Source organism: Chrysochloris asiatica, unplaced genomic scaffold (assembly GCF_000296735.1).
Source record: "Chrysochloris asiatica unplaced genomic scaffold, ChrAsi1.0 scaffold00087, whole genome shotgun sequence".
Classification (NCBI taxonomy): domain Eukaryota; kingdom Metazoa; phylum Chordata; class Mammalia; order Afrosoricida; family Chrysochloridae; genus Chrysochloris; species Chrysochloris asiatica.
In genome coordinates this window covers 7,972,100-7,991,173 of record NW_006408605.1, presented here as the reverse complement: position 1 = coordinate 7,991,173, position 19,074 = coordinate 7,972,100, and the positions used below count along the sequence as shown (strand labels likewise).

The 19,074-nt window shown below is 49.4% G+C and overlaps 1 protein-coding gene across 1 annotated transcript in view; it reads left to right on the top strand.

The window, feature by feature from the left end:
* SIL1 (SIL1 nucleotide exchange factor) overlaps positions 1-13,394 on the top strand; it is a 610,112-nt gene extending 596,718 nt beyond the window's left edge. Inside the window, exons 9-11 of the mRNA XM_006866222.1 lie at positions 8,834-8,930; positions 9,384-9,548; positions 12,894-13,394. Of these exons, the coding sequence (XP_006866284.1) occupies positions 8,834-8,930; positions 9,384-9,548; positions 12,894-13,247 (616 nt within the window). The 3' untranslated portion in view covers positions 13,248-13,394. The remainder of the gene's footprint in view (positions 1-8,833; positions 8,931-9,383; positions 9,549-12,893) is intronic.
* Positions 13,395-19,074: the final 5,680 nt, after the last annotated feature.

Sequence of the window (19,074 nt, the reverse complement as noted above, 5' to 3'; positions counted from 1 at the left end):
GGAGGGTCAGAGAAAAAGAGGAAAACCCCCAATGAGATGGATTGTCCAAGTAGCAGCATTGATGGACTCAAGCGTGGCAACAGTAGTGAGGTTGGCCCAGGATCGGGCAGTGTTTCGTTCTGCTGCGCATAAGGTCACTATGGGTTGGTACTGACTCGATGGCACCTAACAACAACAACAGCAAATTCCATTCTTATTCAAGTTAAATCATTGTCCATATCTTGATGGATTGATGGATTCAACCCTAGAAGGTAGGTTAGTATAGATCTCTATTTTAGGGTTACTCATGTTGCAAATCCTGTGTTTCACAGATGATCAAAGTCACAGGCTAAGATACAGACAAGGTGGGCCCACCAAAGAAGGACTCTTTCAGGGTAAGATGATGGCCATAACTGTCCATGAGATCTCTCCCCATCTGTACAGTATCTTCTCATGGGAAGAAGACAATGGCAGAGTTTTCTCCTTTCTCTGTTGATGTTGTTGTTACGTGCCCTCCTATGCACAACACTGCCTGGTCTTGAACCAAACTCACAAACCTTGCTACGTTTGAACTCATTGCTACTGCCGCTGTGCCAGTCCATCTCTTTGGGGATCTTCCTCTTTTTCTTGAATCCTCCACTTTACCCAATATAATATTCTTCTCTGGGGACTAGTCCCGCCTTATAATATGTCCAATGTATGACAGATGAAGGCTGACCATCCTGGCTTTCAAGGAACACTCTAGCTGTACTTCTTCCAACACAGATCTGGTTGTTCTTTTGGCAATCCATGGTACTTTTAATATTCTCCTCTAATACCATAATTCAAATGCATCAATTCTTCTACGATCTTCCTTATTCACTGTCCAACTTTCGTATGCATTCGAGGTTATTGAAGATACCATGGCTTGGGTCACGTGCACCTTAGTCCTCAAACTGACATCTTTGCTCTTCAGCCTTTTTAAAGAGATCTTGTGTAGCAGATTTGCCTAATGCAGTATGTCATTTGATTTCTTCTTGATTGTTGCTTCCTTGAGTGTTGATGGTTGATCCGAGCAAGATGAAGTTTTTGACAACTTCAGTCTTTTCTCCAGCTCTACTTTGAGGAGACAGGTCTTCCCCAATTGTATTTTGAGTACCTTCCAACCTGACGGGCTCATCTTCCAGCCCTATATCTGACAATATTCTGGTGCTCTTCATCATGAGTCAGTGTTCAATATTCTGGTGCTGACAGTGTCCCACTGGCATTCATAATGTTTTCAGTGACAAAGTATTTGGAAGTAGTCTGTCTTTACTTTTTTTAAAAGTTTTTATTGTGAATTGATTGAAAATTTACAGAGCAGATTATCAGTTTTACATTCAACAAATCATATACTTTGTTTCATTACAATGGTTATAATCCCCTCTGAGACTGCAAATCTTTATGGGAGCAGAAAGCCTCATCTTTCTCCTGCAGAACAGCTGGTAGTTTTGAACTGCTGACCCTGAGGTTAATTGCCCAATTCGTAACCACTATGCTACCAGAGCTCTTTATTAGGAGAATGAAAAAAAAAAAACAAAACTCATCTTAGCAATATTATAAGTACTCAGCGGAGAGCATCGACCTATGCTGCATCTTCACTGTCCTGTGCACAATCCGGGGCCCAGATTTTCACTTCGTATATGGAAGACACAAGCTCTGCTTCTGATGTTTCCCCGTAGTATTTCTATGTCCCCCATTTAACCAGTCAATCTAATCCTTGTTCCCTATCCCAGAGCTCTGCCTCTTCTGCCTTTTTTTTCTCTTTTTGTATTGACTCACATTTCCTTGTTAGCACTTTCTGTTTCACAGCGGACTGTGCCCATCCCAGTGCTCTGCACACACCCTTGGTGCCCTAGGTTGTATGAGCTGCTCAGTCAGACAGACCTCATACTCAGACCCACCCTATGCTCACCATCTTAAAATTCAAACCATTTTTTAATATGGGGTCTGGTATTTTCACTGTGTGCTGGGCCCCACTGGATGCTTAGGATGGGGAAGGGTGGCTGCTATGGTCGTAGCGGGCAGCATTCTCATTGGGTCCTTGCCTGCTTGGCCGCTGTCCTTGAGACCAGTTCCTTTCTCCCCCTGACTTACTGAACTTTACTTAGCTAAAGTATGACCTCTGACCCTTGGCAGATTGCCCACATGGCTGCTGCCTTGACCCAATCTGTTTGGTTTCTGCAAATGCAATCACTTCCATTTTTGCATTCTCCCCACAAGATTTACAGAGTAGCAGCTGCTGCTGTCCCTCTGCATACAGACAGCTGACTTGCCTGCTGATTGTGAATATCCCAGTAATCCAAGTGCTAATGGTATTTATTCAGTCCAGCCGGCTTAGCTCTGAACAAGGTTTATTCTCATTTATCGCATTGGAGACGACCTACATCCTTAATATCCTTCTATTGACTTTGAGCACATCAGTTCCACTGATGTCACTGGGAGGCATACCAGGCCCTTGCCCTTTAACCCACTCAAATCTCCAACTGTCAGGACACACACTTACTAGCCAGCAAGACTGTCCCTGACCCCGCGCTTGAACTGCAGCTCTGGTCCAGAGTCTATAGGTTGCCTGGGGGATGGGGCCAGCATATACTTTTAGGTGCTTGGGGTATCTGGGATGAATAAAGTTGGGTTCTGAAGGATAAGGTCTGAAATCTTTGTTTAGGAAACCCACTATAATATAATCTGTCAGCTATAACCCAGTGGCCAGCATGTGGTCATTCATCAGCTCTTCCAAGGTGGGAGATCCAAGGGTCACAGGATCCCCACCAAGACGCCTTCCCACATGGCTTTGCTCCTGTCCTGGACCTTACCTGACCTGTCTTGGTCATTTTCCCCCAGAAATCACACAGCTCTGAGCCTTCAGACAGCCTTGGGAGAGAGAGTCAGTTTCTCAGAGCAGGTCAGAGGGCCTGGTGAATGTGAGATTACTTGATGGTGCACTGGAGATGGAGGGTCGGGTTCCCCGTTCCCGCTGTGCATCACCTGACCTGAGGTGTGTTTTGTGGGGACTCTGTGTTTGAGGAGCCCCTGAAGTCATGCAGGCACCCTAGTTTAAGCTGCCAGTGAGAAAAGGTCAGGCAGGCCCCTGCTCCACCACCGGGTCCTGTAGGTGACAAGGTAGCTTTATTGCCTAGGTAAAGTGGCCACAGCAACTTTACCTTTTTTCTTCTCTGATGTAGTTAGTTTGAGCTCTATTCTCTCCTGCTCTATCTAAATGGGCTTCCCTCCATGGGATGGGTGGGGCAGCACGCCTGAGAGAGTGAAGGAATGGAGCTGTTGGCATGCCTGTAGAGAGCTCAGGACAGTTTCCTGAGGAGTGCCACCCTGCCTTTCTACACAAGCAGGTGCTGCACCTGAGCGCCCACAATTCCTCCTGCCTGTTACCCGTCCCATGTCCTGTACCAGGACTCATGCAGGCTCACCCCTCCCATGCAGTTCTCCCAACTCTGCCAGCCCACACTTCTCTCCTCTTTTTCTGAAGCCCCAGAGACCTTAGGCTCAGAGCCATTCCTGTGTGGCCTGAAGTTATATAGCCATTATTTTATTCATTAGTCTACTCACTCTGGAATCTGTCATTAGAATCTTACGTTATTAGGTGCCATTGAGTCAGTTCCAACTCAAGAGTGAACCTGTGTACGACAGAACAAAACACTTCCAGTCCTGCACCATCCTCACAATTGCTAAGTTTAGTCCAGTGTTTTAGCCACTTTATCAATCCATCTCATTGAGGGTCTTCCCTTTTTTGTTGACCCTCTACTTACAGCAAGGCCTGTTTCATACATGTGGGTCCTATCTTGATCAATGTTGATTGGCAGAAAACGAGTGCTTAGTTTCCCCAAGGAGCTATCCTGTCTTGTGGGGTTTCTCTGAACAGCTGCTTGGTGGCAGCTTGCCTCTGTCTCTTTCCTAGAGCAAAATGCTGTCTCCATGGACAAGCAGTGTCAGGGAGTCATCTCGCTCAGGTCTTTAAAAGGCCTTTGGCATCTTTTCTTGATTCCTAATTAGTTTATTCTTTCTCTGGAACTGGAAGGGATTTGCCTGCGCGGCATGGACCCTCCTCTTTTGCCCCTGACTTTTGTCCTTGTTTGTGCTTGATTCCCTTATTGTTTAGTATCTTCTCTCCTCTTCTCAGTGGACAGCGTCCAGGCCTCTGCATGCTGATTCTGCTCCCGCTGCCCCAGCACTACCTGTGGTGGTGACAGGCTGCTGCCCTGGGGGTGTCCAGCATGCTCAGCTGAGCCAGTTGTTCCTTGGACACTCCCGCCATTCCTGGGCTGGGGTTGGCTAGGTGATTTTCTCTTCTCTTCTCTGGACCTCCTTCTGGAGTCCTGGTGTGCTATGGGATCAGCACTGGACTGCTGACCATCTGAAAGCAAGGATGGAACTTCATGTCCTCTCTCTGAGGGCCGTGAATAACAGGACTCCTTGATGTTGTTCCTGAGGCAGATATGACACCATGCCTCCCTGCTCCCCTTTTTGAGAGGCAGCATTTGACGTCTGTGTGAATTTCTCAGCGTGGTCGTCGTCTTTTCCTAGACCCTGCTTGTCTCGGATGAGCGTTCCTCTGGCACATGATGGCAGAGACAGCCCTAATTAGCTCACGCTTTGATGAAGCAGCTGCTTTCCTCAAGTCGCTAGTGCAGGGGGCAGAGGAAGGCTCAGCTCCCAACCCCCCACATCGCACCCACCTGCCTGTCGAGAGAGCTGTCAGCTTCTCTTTCCCGGGGCCTAGGCAGTCTCCACTGTACACCCCTGCACTTCTTTTCTGGGTGCAGAGGTCCAAAGGAGCCTCCCATTTCACAGCAGAAAACTATGGGTCCAAGTACTGGTCTGCCTTGCAACTTGGTTGGGATAGACTGACTTGGAGCCATCACCATTCCATTCTGTCAGCTCTACTGCTGCCCGCAGCAGCACCGAACACTCTCTCATTATCTGCCTCCCGTTTTCTGGGTTTCTGACCAGGAGCCTTCTCCCTCTCGTGCCTTCGCTCCCCAGCTCCTCCCTTCTGGAGGAGTGGGGGAGCATCCTCCAGGATGCTGTCCAGGCTGGGGGTTAGAAGGAACGGGTATTTTTTGGGACTCCAGGAGCTCATTGCCTTGCTCTAAGGTAAGGCAGCCAGAGACAGATGGACTTTATTGTCCTTCATGGGTTGTTTGGATAGGTGGACAACCACTGTTTGACTTTAGTGTCCCTCCCTCTCTGCCCTGGCCCCTCCCCTGTGGTGCTGGCATTTGATGTTTTATGTGCCTGCCTTCCCACCCTCACCCCAAGACTGATTTGGTGGGCTGCTTATAGCTTTGACCATCCCTGATTTCCCAGAGGGTCTGAGCATATGGGATCCCTGTTCTTGGCACTTGTTTCTCTCCCCCTCTTCCCTGTGAGTGCAGGTGCTATTTATTGGGGAGAGAAAGATTTGAGAGGTAGGAAGACTCTGTAGTTCTACTTTGATTCCAAGTTGGAAGTGGTGCAATAGCCACAGCTGCGGACATGGACTTACCAACGACTGTGCAAATCCCACAGGAGCGGGACACCGTGCTCCGCTACAGGTGTGTCGGCAGAAAGCCTCCAGGAGTTGGAGAACTGGATGGCAACTAACAGCAAAGTTGAAATTCTAACATTCATCTAATGAGATGCTGATTACTCAGGGAGTCTGGAGCTTGAGGTAGAGATCAGGATAGGGGACAGGGCTGGAGATAAGATCTGGGCATTAGCAGTATGTAGATATAGATAGTATTTAAAGCCATAGGACTGGGTAAGATTGGTGATGGTGTGCTGTGGAGGCGGTTCCGACCCTGTACAGGGTTTCCAAGGCTGTAAATCTTTACCTTGAGCAGAAAGCCTCATCTTTTCAGTGGAATGGCGGGTAAGTTTCCACCTGCTGACCTTGAGGTTAGCACAACACTGCCAGGGACAATGTGTAGGAAGAGGAGAAAAGGGAGCCATAGACGAAGCCCTAGGACACTTCTACATGTACAGGTTGGGAAGAAGATGGTCCAGGAAAAGGAACTGAGAAAGAATGGTCAGTGCAGCAAGAGTGATGTCAGGAAGAATGTGGTTCAAGGAGGAGGCAGTGGTCAACCACATCAAAGGTTGCAGATGAGAGAAAAGGAAATGAAAAAGTGGAGGTAATTAATGAAGACAACACTTTTAAGGAGCTTTTCTATTTGGGTTGCAGAGGAATAGAGCAGAAGTTGGAGAGAACATGAATTTGAATTCACCTTTTTTTTTGCCCTTCCTTCTCCTCTCCCCACCACCCACCTTCACTGGGTGGGTTCAGATCACTACCTTATGGTTACTAGCTGAGCCCAAACTGGCTTTTTGTTGGTTTGTTTTTTAGGTGGAAGGAAGGGAAGTAAAGGTTTACAGAGCCAATCAGCTTTCCATTCAACAAATCATACACATTTTGTTTTATCTCATTGATTGCAATCCCCGCTCATCCACTTCCTCCCTATGTTCCTGTTTCCAGTCTTCGTCCCTTCCTAACTCTTCTGAACTTTGTCCTTGGGTAAATGCTGCCCTTTTGATCTCAAATGGTTGATTATTTTAAAGTGTGTGTACCTCCCTAGTTTTACCATTCCTTTTATAGACCTGTCTATTTGACTGAAAATTGAGTCATGAGGGTGAGTTCATTTCCAGGCCTGAAGGGTGACTAAGTCTCAAGTGTTCCTTCAGTCTCTATCCAACCAGTAAGCCTGGTCTTTTTTATGATTTTGAATTTTGTTCTACATTTTCCTCCCACTCTAGCTTCTTGTTGTTGTTAAGTGCTGTCAAGTCGATTCTGACCCATAGCAACCCTGTATAGGCTTTCCAAGGAGCAGCTGGTGAGCTTGAACTGCCGACCTTGCAGTTCAAACGACTTTGCAGTCTGATGCATTAGCCCACAGCACCACACCAGGACTCCAGCTTGTTGTTGTTGTGTGTCGTGGAGTCTGTTCCGACTCATAGTGACCCTGTACAGGGTTTCCGAGGCTGTAAATCTTTACGGGAGCAGAATGCCTCATCTTTCTCCCACGGAATCGCTGGTAGTTTCGAACTGCTGACCTTGAGGTTGGCAGCCTGATTCATAACCACTATGTTACCAGAACTCCTTAGGACTCCAGCTCGGACCTTCTAAATATCCGTTTCAGAACAGTTGATAATGGTAGCTGAGCATCATCTAATTCTTCTGGTCTCAGGGTTGTGGACTGATTGTTGCTATGTGTCTTCAATTTTTTTTTTCAATCTTCTTTCCTTCAGACAGGGAGAGACCAAAATTGCTGCTTGGGAGCTTTTAAACCCCAGTCATTACTTACCAAAGTAGGACATTGTCTTCATTGTCTTTGTGGCCTAAACTATGCCAGTTGACCTTGGTGTTCCCTAAGGCACTTGTTACTTTTTTTTTTAATTAAATGTTTTTATTTTGGATTGAGTGAAAGTTTACAGGGCACATCATCAGCTTCACATTCAACCATTCATATAGCTTGTTTCATTACATTGATTATTATCCCTCCATATATCATCAGTTAACAGTGTTTCTCTCTATCCTCTTTAGCTTTTTTTTTTTTTTTTTTTTTTGGATGGGGGGCCTAAGGCACTTGTTTCTTAATTGAGCACTGGTTAGGAATCGGGCCGCGAACCACAAAGTCAGCAGTTCGAAACTACCAGCTGTTCCACCGGAGAAAGGAAAGATGAGGCTTTCTGCTCCCGTAAAGATTTACAGCCTCGGAAACCCTGTACAGGGTCGCTATGAGTCGGAACCGACTCCACGGCACACAGCCACCACACCACCACTTTGCTCTTAGGAAGCAAGGAGCCAGCAGAAAGGTATATACTGATTGGGTTCTGAGCCATGTTTCCTGCCTGGCAGCCTACTGTGATGGAGCCTCCCTCCAGGCCCCATCCTTTCATCAGGAGGGCTGGGCCTGCACTGTTTGTTTTTCTGTCATCACTGTTTCTTTATCACAGAAAGGAAGGCATTCCAGAGGCAGCAGTGGCTTTCACATTGTTGGTTCATTTCCTGTTGTCTGAAGCCCTGCCATGTATGCAGCAGGCCCTGTGCCAAGTGCTGAGAATATGGGGACAGAGAAAAGCAAAGTAGTGGATAGTCTCAGAGAGTGGGTAGCCTGGAGGGGAAACAGGTGGGTTGGTCTGTTTTAGGACCTGTTCAGAGGCTCCATGCACCTTGCTCTTTCTTTCTGCATTCCTGTGTGCCAGACCCCCTGGTTTTCCCAAGAGAGGCAAGGACAAGATCCCACCCCTGCCCCTGTCCTCGAGGAGTTCCTAGCCCAGAGAGGGGCAGACCCATTAGTAACAGCTCCCTGTGAGATGTCTGGGATCCTGGAAGAGGGGGCATCTGACACTGGCTTTGGTACATCAGGGAAGGGTTCCCACAGGAGGGACCCTCAGAAAACTCCTTCCCAGGCCAGCCCCAGCCCCTTGGCTGCTGAGGGCCCTTGGCCCTGTCTTCTGTGCCATGGGCTGTTGTATCCAGGGGTCCACACAATTTACTCTAGATTTCCCCAGCCAAGTTTCAGCTGGAGTCCTGAGGTGGCGCCAGAGGATAAGCACCCAACCTCAAGGTCAATTTGAACCACAAGGTAGGTGGTTCAAACTTACCAGCTGCTCCTTGAAATCCCTATACAGGGTTGCTATGAGTCAGAACCAACTTGATAAAACATGACATGTTCTAGCTCGTTAGGATGGGGCCCTACCATCCTCGTGTCTGTATGTCTCCCCAGGATAACTGGTGTGATGTCAGCTACTTAGCCACCTGACCCCTGGGCTGGGCAGTGAGTGGTGCCCAAGTTGGTGAGCGGTGCAGGATCATGTTTTCCTGTGCTTCCTCCTCCAGCAACCCGAAGGTCCAAGTGGAGGCCATTGAGGGAGGAGCCCTGCAGAAGCTGCTGGTCATCTTGGCTACTGAACAGCCTCTCGCCACCAAGAAGAAGGTGTGTTTCTGCCCCTGCTTGCTCCCAGCCCCCAGTAAACCTGTGGAGCCTAAAAGGAAGAGGACCCTTTCTATAGCATGCATGTCACTCTTGGGAACCTGAATGTGTTAGGTGGTATGGCACGGAGCTCAGACTCAGCTAAGGCAGTGTCATCGATTGAAGTGTCTGGGCCCAGGGGTCAGCTGTAGCAGTACAGCCTGGGGTCCCACACCTTGGCTTCCTGTCCTGGGCTTCTGTTTACCACCATTTGTCCACTGGGTGATGTTGAAGGTGTCAGAAGTCCTTCCTGGCTCTCACAGCCCCCTGGGTTCTGAGCTCTGAAGATGTTGGGTGGGACTAGGGAAAATGGAATATGTGCTGGGGTGGTCAGGGCACCTCCAGCTACCTCTTCTAGGCCTTGGGGCAGGTCCAGTTCCATGTGGTCCCTCACTTGGCCCTCAATCTCTCGCCCAGGTCCTTTTTGCACTGTGTTCCTTGCTGCGGCACTTCCCCTATGCCCAACAGCAGTTTCTGAAGCTGGGGGGTCTGCAGGTCCTGAGGAGCCTTGTGCAGGAGAAGGGCACGGAAGTGCTGGCTGTGCGCGTGGTCACTCTGCTCTATGACCTGCTCACGGAGAAGGTGAGTCTCCAGGGCAGCCTCTCCTCCCCACCACTTTGCTTTGTGTCTGTGTCTGGCCGTCTGTCTGGCCACCCTTGTAGCTAGCTGAGTGTTTCTGAGCAAATGCGGCAGGCTGGGGCCTGCAAACTGAGATGGTAACCCCCAGGGGATCTGAGACATCAGGAAGGATGTTCTGTGGGAAGGGTCTGCTAACTGGAACTTGTGGACAGGTCAGGAGGGGGACCAGCCAGGTCACTGAGCTGGTACTGACAGTGGTCAGAACCAAATGTTCAGACCTAAGAATCCTCATGACTGAAGGCCAGAAATAGCCAGGATCAAGCCCCTCATGGAAATGGAAGGTCGTTTGGCTGAAGCAGTGAAGTTGGTGAGAGCAGGTAGGATGGCGCAGCTGAGCCTGGAGCCACTTAAGGGCTTTAGGCCACAGAGACAAGGCTGGAATGGTGCAGACTCTTAAGATTCTAGAAATCTGGAGGAGCCTTCTTTGAGAGCTCTGGCTCCAGGCAGGGGCTCCGAATGGCAGCCCTCAAGAACCCCAGGGATCTCAGTTGTCTGAAGGCCGGCAGGAGACTCGGTACCAAGCCCACTTCAGGCTTTGCAGTCTTGAGAAGCGTCCTAATTAAGGAGGAAAGAGTAAAACTAGCCAGGCCTGGATCCTGAATTCAGCTGCTGCAGAAGCAGTGGCAGGGAGCTCTCAGTGCCTCTCTGGGGCCACACGCTCCACAGAGCCGCAGACGGCTGGTGGGTGGAGGGAGGCTGAGGCTGCTCCCACCCCTCTCTGCTGAGCACACCCCTCCCCCAGACTTCCCTCCCAGAGCAGAGGTCTATCTGTCATTCGCTCGCTGCCCTTCTGTCTGTCTCTCTCAGCCTGTCTTGTCTCTCAGTCTGTTTCTGTCTCTCTCTTGGTCCAAGCTGCAGAAACCCAGTTCTCAGAACAGCAGGCTGCCATGTGGTGCTCAGATCAAATTAATGAAGCCCGGGCACAGTCGGCATTCTGGGAGGAGCAAGGAGCCTGGGGAGGGGGTTGTGGTTGGTCTGGCATTCTCAGGAGAGACTGATCTTCCTCCTCTATCTAGTGTCAGATTTGTGCCATCGTGAATGACACTGACCCCTTGCTTAGCACTCCCGCTGACCACCCCAAACTCATGCCCTGGTGATCTGGAGGGAGCCTGCCTGGAGAGCTGTAGGCTGCTGTCATACTGGGGAGGCCTACAGAGTGCCCTTCAGGGAGGAAGACAGTGGATTTAGGACAGATGTCAGGCTGTACACATGGTCCAGGCAGTCAGGGCTTCTCTGTCCCTGTGATTTCTAAGGAAAAGTGAAGAACTAGCTAAGCTGGGGTGGGCCCAGAGCTGCTTGAAGGTGGCAGTGGGTCAGGATACCCACTGTGCCTCAAGGGAAAGGTGTGTATGAACAGACGGTTGCTGATGTGCAGAATATGGTGGAGAGTGTGGACCCACCTCTAAGATTGCAGGGTCCCCAGACCACCCTTCTGTGGTCTGCCAGGGTCCTGGGATTTCTGTCTATTGTGGGAGCATGCCCCGGAAGTCTGGGGATGCCTGCATAGGTGGGATGCCCCCATGGATCACAAGCTCTGGGTCCTTTTGCTCTTCCACGAAGCTGGAGGGCCTATGAGTAACCCTGCTCCTTCCACAGCATTACTGGGACAGGCAGGGAGTCACAGTGGCATAGTGGGCTAGAAGTTGAACTACTAACAGCAAGGTTCAGCAGTCCAAACCTACCAGCTGCTCTGTGGGAGAAAGATGAGGCTTTTACTCCTATAAAGATTTACAGCCTCGGTCACCATGAGTCGGAACCAACTCCACAGCACCCACAGCAGTAATCCTGTGATAGTGTGTGGCCCCTGCCCTCCAAGCACTTCCAGGCACACTTGTTGGTGGCCTCCCAGAGTCAGGCCTATGAAAGAGACCTGACGCCTTGTGGGGATGAGGGAAGGCTGACTGTGGGTGCTGAGATCTGAGGGGTGGGTCATATTACCTAAAAGTGGGAACTGTGTCTGCAGACTGGGGAGATTCAGAGGTACCAGGACTAGGGCACAGAGCAAGGAGACATAGATATGCCAGGCCATGTGTGGGCAAGGGCTAGATCTGACTGCATCTTGGAGTCCCTGGAGGGAATATAGCCTTTATAATCAGAAAGGCCTGTCATGGTGCTGCAGGAAAAACTGCAAGGTTAGTCTGAATCACAAGGTCGGTGGTTCAAACCCACCAGCGACTTCTCTGAAACCTTATACAGGATCGCTATGAGTTGGAACCCGATTCCACAGCACTTAACAACAATCAGAAATGCCAAGTCACAAGGGGTCTGAGGTCAGTGCTCAATGTGCTAGCCCAGACTTTGTGCGGCAGGGGCTTCTTCAGGTGGTCCCTTCTTCCTGTGGGTATCCCCTCCCCCAGTAACTGCCACCCAGCTGCCCACTGCCAATGGAACAAGCTGACTGCTGGTCAGGTTTCCTGCCATATTGTACTCATGGCCCCTATAAGACAGAGTAAGTGAGACTTCTACCTAGTCCTTCTCCCCAGACCCCCACACTCCATCCTCCATAACAACCTGAGACAGGCCCAGGCCTATTGTGTGGTTCTTGTGTGTAGATGACCCTCCACCCTTGTCCATTTGAACAACTCCCCAATAACACCCTCCTTCCACTTTCCTGAATCTTGAGGAAATTCTAACATTTCTTCCTCTGAGGAAGTGGATTTGTAGTAGGAGCGATGATGATGGTGACAGTGATGATGAGGAGGAGTGTATGGTGTGATGATACTTGTCATTGTAGCTAACATTGGTTGAGGTGGCACCATCTGCCAGGCACTGGCTGCATGTTCCTGATGTCATTCAGTCCCTCCAGAAGTCCTAAAGGGGTTACAGTATGTGAGTTTAAAAGATGATGAGATTGCAGTTAAGTGACCAGTCCGAGATCACAGCACTAGTCAGTGGTGGAGCAGGAACCAGAGCCCACACTGTGCTCCCTACTGCACTGTGCAGTTCATGAGTCACTCCATCGCTTCTTTTCTCCTGCTAGACCGCAAGTTCCTTGACAAACTGTCTTTATCTTGGTCTTGGTTTCTCAAGTACCAGGCACAATACGCAGTTGTGTTTGACAAGTGGATGGTGAATGGGTAGACAAATGGACGTGTCTACCCATTCATGGCCAAGCATGTGGTATGCAAGAACTCAGTTGCCCCTCTCCCTCTGAGGCCTAAGGAGATGGAGAAAGCAGATGGGGCCTCAAGGCTGGCATCTGAAGGGTAGGCTGACTTTGTGTGAGCTGACTGCTGTGTTCTCTCCCCAACCCCGCCCCACCCTGGCGCCTGGCTGTGGGGACAGCAGATGTTTGCCGAGGAGGCTGAACTGACCCGGGAGACCTCCCCAGAGAAGCTGCAGCAGTACCGCCAGGTGCACCTCCTGCCAGGCCTGCGGGAACAGGGCTGGTGTGCAATCACCGCCAACCTCCTGGAACTGCCGGAGCATGATGCCCGTGAGAAGGTGCTGCAGACCCTGGGCGCCCTGCTGGCCACCTGCCGGGACCACTACCGCCAGGACGCCCAGCTCGGCAGGACGCTGGCCAGCCTGCAGGCAGAGTACCAGGCGCTGGCTGCCCTGGAGCTCCAGGATGGCGAGGATGAGGGCTACTTCCAGGAGCTGCTGGCTTCCATCAACAGCTTGCTGCAGGAGCTGAGATGAGGTGTCCCCATCACACCAGGACTGGACTGGGTGCTGCTAGGAAGGCTGTAGAGCAGCAGCTGGGTGGGACTCTGCGGGACCCCAGGTAGGAGGGGGCACTTCCCTCTGAGGATCATCTGGACAGTGCTGGCTTAACAATTAAATGGAGGCATGGGGGTTACCGTGTGTTTGCCTACTGTGTGTCTGCATCTTGGCCGGGGAAGGCTACCTCCACCCCAGAAGTATTTAGGTGAGCCACCAGTGACAAGCTGATGTTCAGCCTAGGGCAGCCCCGGTAACAGGCCCTGGGGAGGGGTCTGGGCTCAGGAGGTGGCAGGGACCCATCTCTTCACACCCAGTAGCTGGGGGTCTGTGGGAAGTCACTTCATTTCTGAGCCTGTTCATTGTCTGTCCAGGTGAGTGACATAGAATGCGCCTGATCCATGGTGCTTACCCCTTCCCCTGGAGGCTCTTCCCTGAGTCCAGGCCAGTGACAGTGGCAGAAGCCTGAGGACATGGCAGTCCAGGCCGCTGATGGGCTGGGGGTGAGGTCACAGGAGTCGCACTTCTGGAGAGGAGGGTCTTGCTAAAGCCGGCAGTGGGAACTTAGGCTAGCTAGCACAGGTTTGCCCAACCTGCCTGACAGGGCAGAGGTGCCTCTGGGTAGGTGTGGAGTGGACCTGTGCTTTTGCTCCTGGTTTCTGTCTGTGCTGGAGCTCTCAGGTAGGGACAACTGAGCCTGGCAAGGCCTGACCCCACCTGAGAGAGACAGGGTGCCAGGCTGGGAGCCTGCTGCAGGTTGCCACGGCAACCCCAGCTCAGGGCTTTTCCTGATTTGGATTCTAGTGTTTGTTTTTCAGCCTTTCCAATGCACCGGAGAGGCTAGCTCCTGCTGGCTCACACAGTTCCTCCTGGCTTCCAGGAGGAGAAGCTAGGAAGGCCAGTGCTGGGCAGGTCTCTTCTACCTGAGCTGAAGTCCAGAGCAACATGGATAAGCAGCGGCTTCCTTTGTCCAGCTCAGACCCTCTCTTGCCCACCTCATGCTTAGCACCCAGGAGGCTTGGGAGCAGACCTGTGGCCTGAGGGCAGCAGGAAGCCCAGGTTGACCCTTCCCCAGGGTCAAAAGCCTCAGGTTGGGGCATAGGCCCAGTGGGGATGAGACCTGGGAACCGCTGCCTCTATTTGTAACCACCTCAGTAACCTTTGAAAGGAGATAATGTAAAGATGAGGAAAATCATGGCTCAAAGACCAAAGGATCTACTTGGGGTAGCAAAGCTGGGGGTTGGCCCTGCTGAGGAAGACCTTGTGTGTAGCTGAAAAGGAACTGGAGACTTTCAGGGCAGAGGTCAGAACAGCAGTGGCCATGGCAGAACAAGATCTGGCTCCGGCCAAGGTCAAGAGACACCTCAGAGATGGTGTCAACTGACTCTGTAGGTGGATTTGAGAAAGGGGGAAGGAAGGTAAGGCAGGGAAGGATGAGGGCACAGGAGGTAGAGAGGGGAGGGTTTGGGTGGGGTCAAATCTGGGCTGGGCCTGGCAGAGGTGAGTACTGAGCCTGTGTGAGGGCTGGCAGGCATATGGGGTGCCACAGGTGGAAGCTAGGGCTGGGATCCAGAAGACCTTGAAGTCTCTGTGACTACCAGGGTTTGATGTGGGGTGTAAGGAGGGGCCCCCATGTATGCTACACTAAATGGTGGGAGCAGAAGGCAGATCTCGGGCCAAGAAAAGAACGTCTGGAGGCTGGGCTAGTGCTGGGTTGGTGAGCCCACAGGCTGGGAGGGTCTGCTCCTGCTCTCTTCCCCCTTCACAGGGAATGTGAAGCTGTGCTCAGACCCCAGGCCAACTTCCCGCATGCAGTCTGTGTCCTCTGGGTCTGTCCTGGGGCCTGAAACAGATCCTCCAAGGAGACAGGCAGCAGTATGGCCTGGGCTTTGGGCTCAGGCCGCTTGGGTGTAGGTTCTAGATTCACCACAGAATTCATCACCAATTGCTGTCTGCAAATCTTTGCCTTTCCTTTGGGTGCCATCCACAGGGCTGAGACCAAGGGGGGTGACCTGGGCTGGAAGTTAAGTAGGAAATGGTAATAAGAGGCGTGGGAGCTGAAGTCACCAGAACTGGGTGATGTGACCTGGCCAGGTGGCAAGAACTATACCAGCAACTGTGACAGCTGACACCCTGGGCACTGGCTGGTTGTGGGTTTCTGGCTTTCCCTGGGCTGTAATAGGCCCTCTGTAAGGGGCATGATAAGCTGAAGGGTTGGGTGGTGCCATTTCTCTTCGGGAAGGCTGTCACAGTATGACATGAACTGTGATAGGGGGAGACCTTGGACCACTGGAGCTGAAGACCTTTGGCCTCTGACCTAGTTGAGACTGTCGAGAAAGGCCTGTCAGAGGAAAAAAAGCCAAGCTGAAACCTGAAGGATGCTCAAAGAACAGGCCAGGCAAGGTGGGGAGGGAGTTTCAGTCCCAAGAAGACCAGAGGTGAGAGTAAGTGGTTCTTTTGAGGAACCAAAAAATTCAGTGTCACTGGAGGAAGTGAAAGGGCCAAGTTGTTCATGGAGGATCTAGAAGGATTCGTGGAGCCAGGTCCTCCAGCACATGGCCAACCTTTCCAAGAAGTGTACCCTCATCCTGATGGAGCAGGGAGCAAGGGGAGGGTTGTAGGCATTCTTTTTCTTGGCTACTGTTCATTCATTCATTCATTCAAATTTATTTAGTACTACTATAAGCCAGACATTGTTTTAGGGCACGAAATGGTAAGCGAATGGACACAGTCCTGCCCTCCTGTCCAGCAGGGGACAAGGACACAGACCATGAATGCTAACAGCTAGGAAGAAAAAAGCAAGGGAAGGGAATAGAGTGTCAGGGCTGCTGTTGTAGATTAAGCAATTAGAGAAGGCCTCTCTGAGGAGCTGCAATGTGAACCAGAATCCTGAAGAAAACGAAGCAGTGGGTATCTGGAGAAACACTTTTTGTGGGCCAAAGGACTGGTGGTGGTGGTGGCTGTGTGCTGTGGAGTCGGTTCTGACTCATAGCAACCCTGTCCAGGGTTTCCGAGGCTGTAAATCTTTACAGGAACAGAAACCCACATCTTTCTCCCGTGGAATAGCTGGTAGTTTCAAACTACTGACCATGCAGTTCACAGCCCGGGCCAAAGGACTAGCAAAAGCAAAAATCCTTAGGTGTGAACACAGCTTTGTGTTTCAAGAAAAGCAATGAAAGCCATTATGCCTGGAGCAGAGTCAAGGGAAGGTAAGCAACAAGGGTGTGTTTGTGTGAGGGGGTGTTGGGGAGAGGAGGGAGCAGAGATTGTGGAGGCTGTGGTAGGATTTTGCTTTGAGCTGAGAGCCAGTGGAGACGTTGTATCAGGCTCACTACTTGCTGTATGGAGGTGGAGGCAGGGGAGAAGCAGAGAGGAGCCTGCTGTAGAGTTCAGGTGAGAGATGATGTAGCTTGAACCAGGATGGTAACAGTGTAGGTGTTGAGAAGTGGACAGATTCCGCAGATGTTTTAAAGGTAGAGCTGCAAGATATGGCTTGTGAGAAATCAAGAGCCAACAATGAAGCAGACAGCAGGGCTTGAGCAAATGGGTGTATGGGGAAGATGAAGAGTGGGGACAGAGATTGGGGCTCTGGTGGACATGTTTAAATTGAGATGTCAATTGGCTATTCAAATGGAGTTGAATAGGCAGCCAGGAGAGTCTGAGTCTAGAGAAAAGGGCACAGCTGAAGAGAGACGTGGGAGCAGGGTGTGCTGGAGACAGCTCCGAGCAGCTTAGAATCATCTGGGTATAGGAAAAATTGTGAGCTGGTTATTAAATATGACCATTATTAAAAGTTAAATTACATAAGCTTATTATTTAATGTTGGTGCTGACTCACAGTGAAAAAAACAGAATGAAACACTGCCCAGTTTTGTGCCGTCTTCATAGTTGTTTGAGCCCATTGTTGCTGCCACTGTGTTGAACCATTTTTTTGGGGGGCGGGGCGGGTCATCTTCTTTTCTGATGACCCTCCACTTTACCAACCAAGAACGACATCCTTCTCCAGGGACTGGTCTTGCCAGTCTCTCTTCTAAGGAACATTCTGGCTGTATTTCTAAGACAGATTTACTGGTTCTTCTGACAGTCCTTGGTACTTTCAGTATTCTTCACAAACACCATTCATTTCAAATGTATTGATTCTTATTTATTTTTCTAATTTATTCAGCGTATGATGTGATTAAGAATAGTGTTGCTTGGGTCAGGCACACCTCAGTTCTCAAAGTGACATCTTTGCTCTTAAACACTTTAAAGAGGTCTTTTGCAGCAGATTTGCCTAATGCAATTGTCATTTAATTTCTTGACTGCTGCTTCCAGGAGTGTTGATTGTAGATCCAAGCAAAATGAAGTCTTTGACCACTTCAATCTTTTCACCATTTATCCTAATGTTATTTATCGATCCAGTGGTGAGGATTTTTGTTTCCTTTACACTGAGGTATAATCCTTAAGGAAGGCTGTGGTCTTTGATCATCATTAAGTACTTGAAGTCCTCTTCACTTCCAGCAAAGTTGTATCATATGCATATCTTAGGTTGCTAGTGAGTCTCCCTCCAGTCCTGATGCCATATTCTTATTATATAAAACAGCTTCTCAGATTATGCTTAGCATACAGGTTGAATAACTCTGGTGAACGAATATAACACCTTTTCTGATTTTAAACTATCCATTATCTTCTTGTTCTCTTTGAACAATTGTCTCTTGGTTCCTAATGAGCAAAATTTAAGTTTTCTGGAATTCCCACTCTTTGCAATGTCATTCTTAGTTTGTTATGAATCCACAGTCGAATGCCTTTGCATAGCCAATGAAGTGCAAATAAACATTTTTTGGTATTTTCTGTTTTTAGCTATGACTCGTCTGTCCTTAGTTTCACATCCTCTTCTGAATCTGGCTTGAATTTCTGGCAGCTCCCTGGTGATGTACTGCTACCACTGTTTTTCAATTGTATTTAGCAAAATTTTACTTGCATGTGATATTAATTATATTGTTTGGTGATTTCCACATTCCACTGAGTCACCTTCTTTGGAATGGACACAAATACGGATCTCTTCTAATCGGTTGGCACGATAGCTGTCTCCCAGAATTCTTGGCATAGACCGTGATTGAGCACTGCCAGTGCGGCAACATTTCAGTTTGTATTCCACCAATTCCGGAAGCCTGGGTTTTTACCAGGGCTGTCATTGCAGCTTGGATGTCTTTCAGTACCACTGGCTCTTGCCCATATGGTATTTCTTTAAGTAGCATCGACTGACTCTTTTTGGTAGATTGTCTATGTATTCTTTCCATCTTTTTCTGATAGAATCCTTCAATATTGCAAGTCAAGGCTTGCTTTTTTCTTTTACTTCTAACTCCAGGTCTTGGCACATTTTATTATAATACTTTGTCTTCTTGATCTGCCTCTTGACATTTCTATTCAGTTATTTTATTTCATCATTTCTTCCAGTTGTTTTAGCTTCTCTACATTTAAGAGCAAGTTTCAGAGTCTCTTTTGACATCCATTTTGGTTATTTCTTTCTATCCTGTCTTTTCTTTTAAAGGTTTTTATTGTGGATTGAGTGAAAGTTTACAGAGCACATCATCAGTTTCACATTCAACAATTAATATAACTTGTTTCATTACATTCATTATAATCCCCTCCATATACCATCAGTTAAAATTATTTCTCTCTATCCACTTTAGCTTTTTAAAAAACACACAAACAAAAAAACCCACTCAGACATATATAATAATTTACATCTCCAAAGGGCACATTCTGCAAGTCTGCTCCTGGCCACCAGTTCTTAGTCCTTCTCTTCTTAGTTGATGAATCTAGAG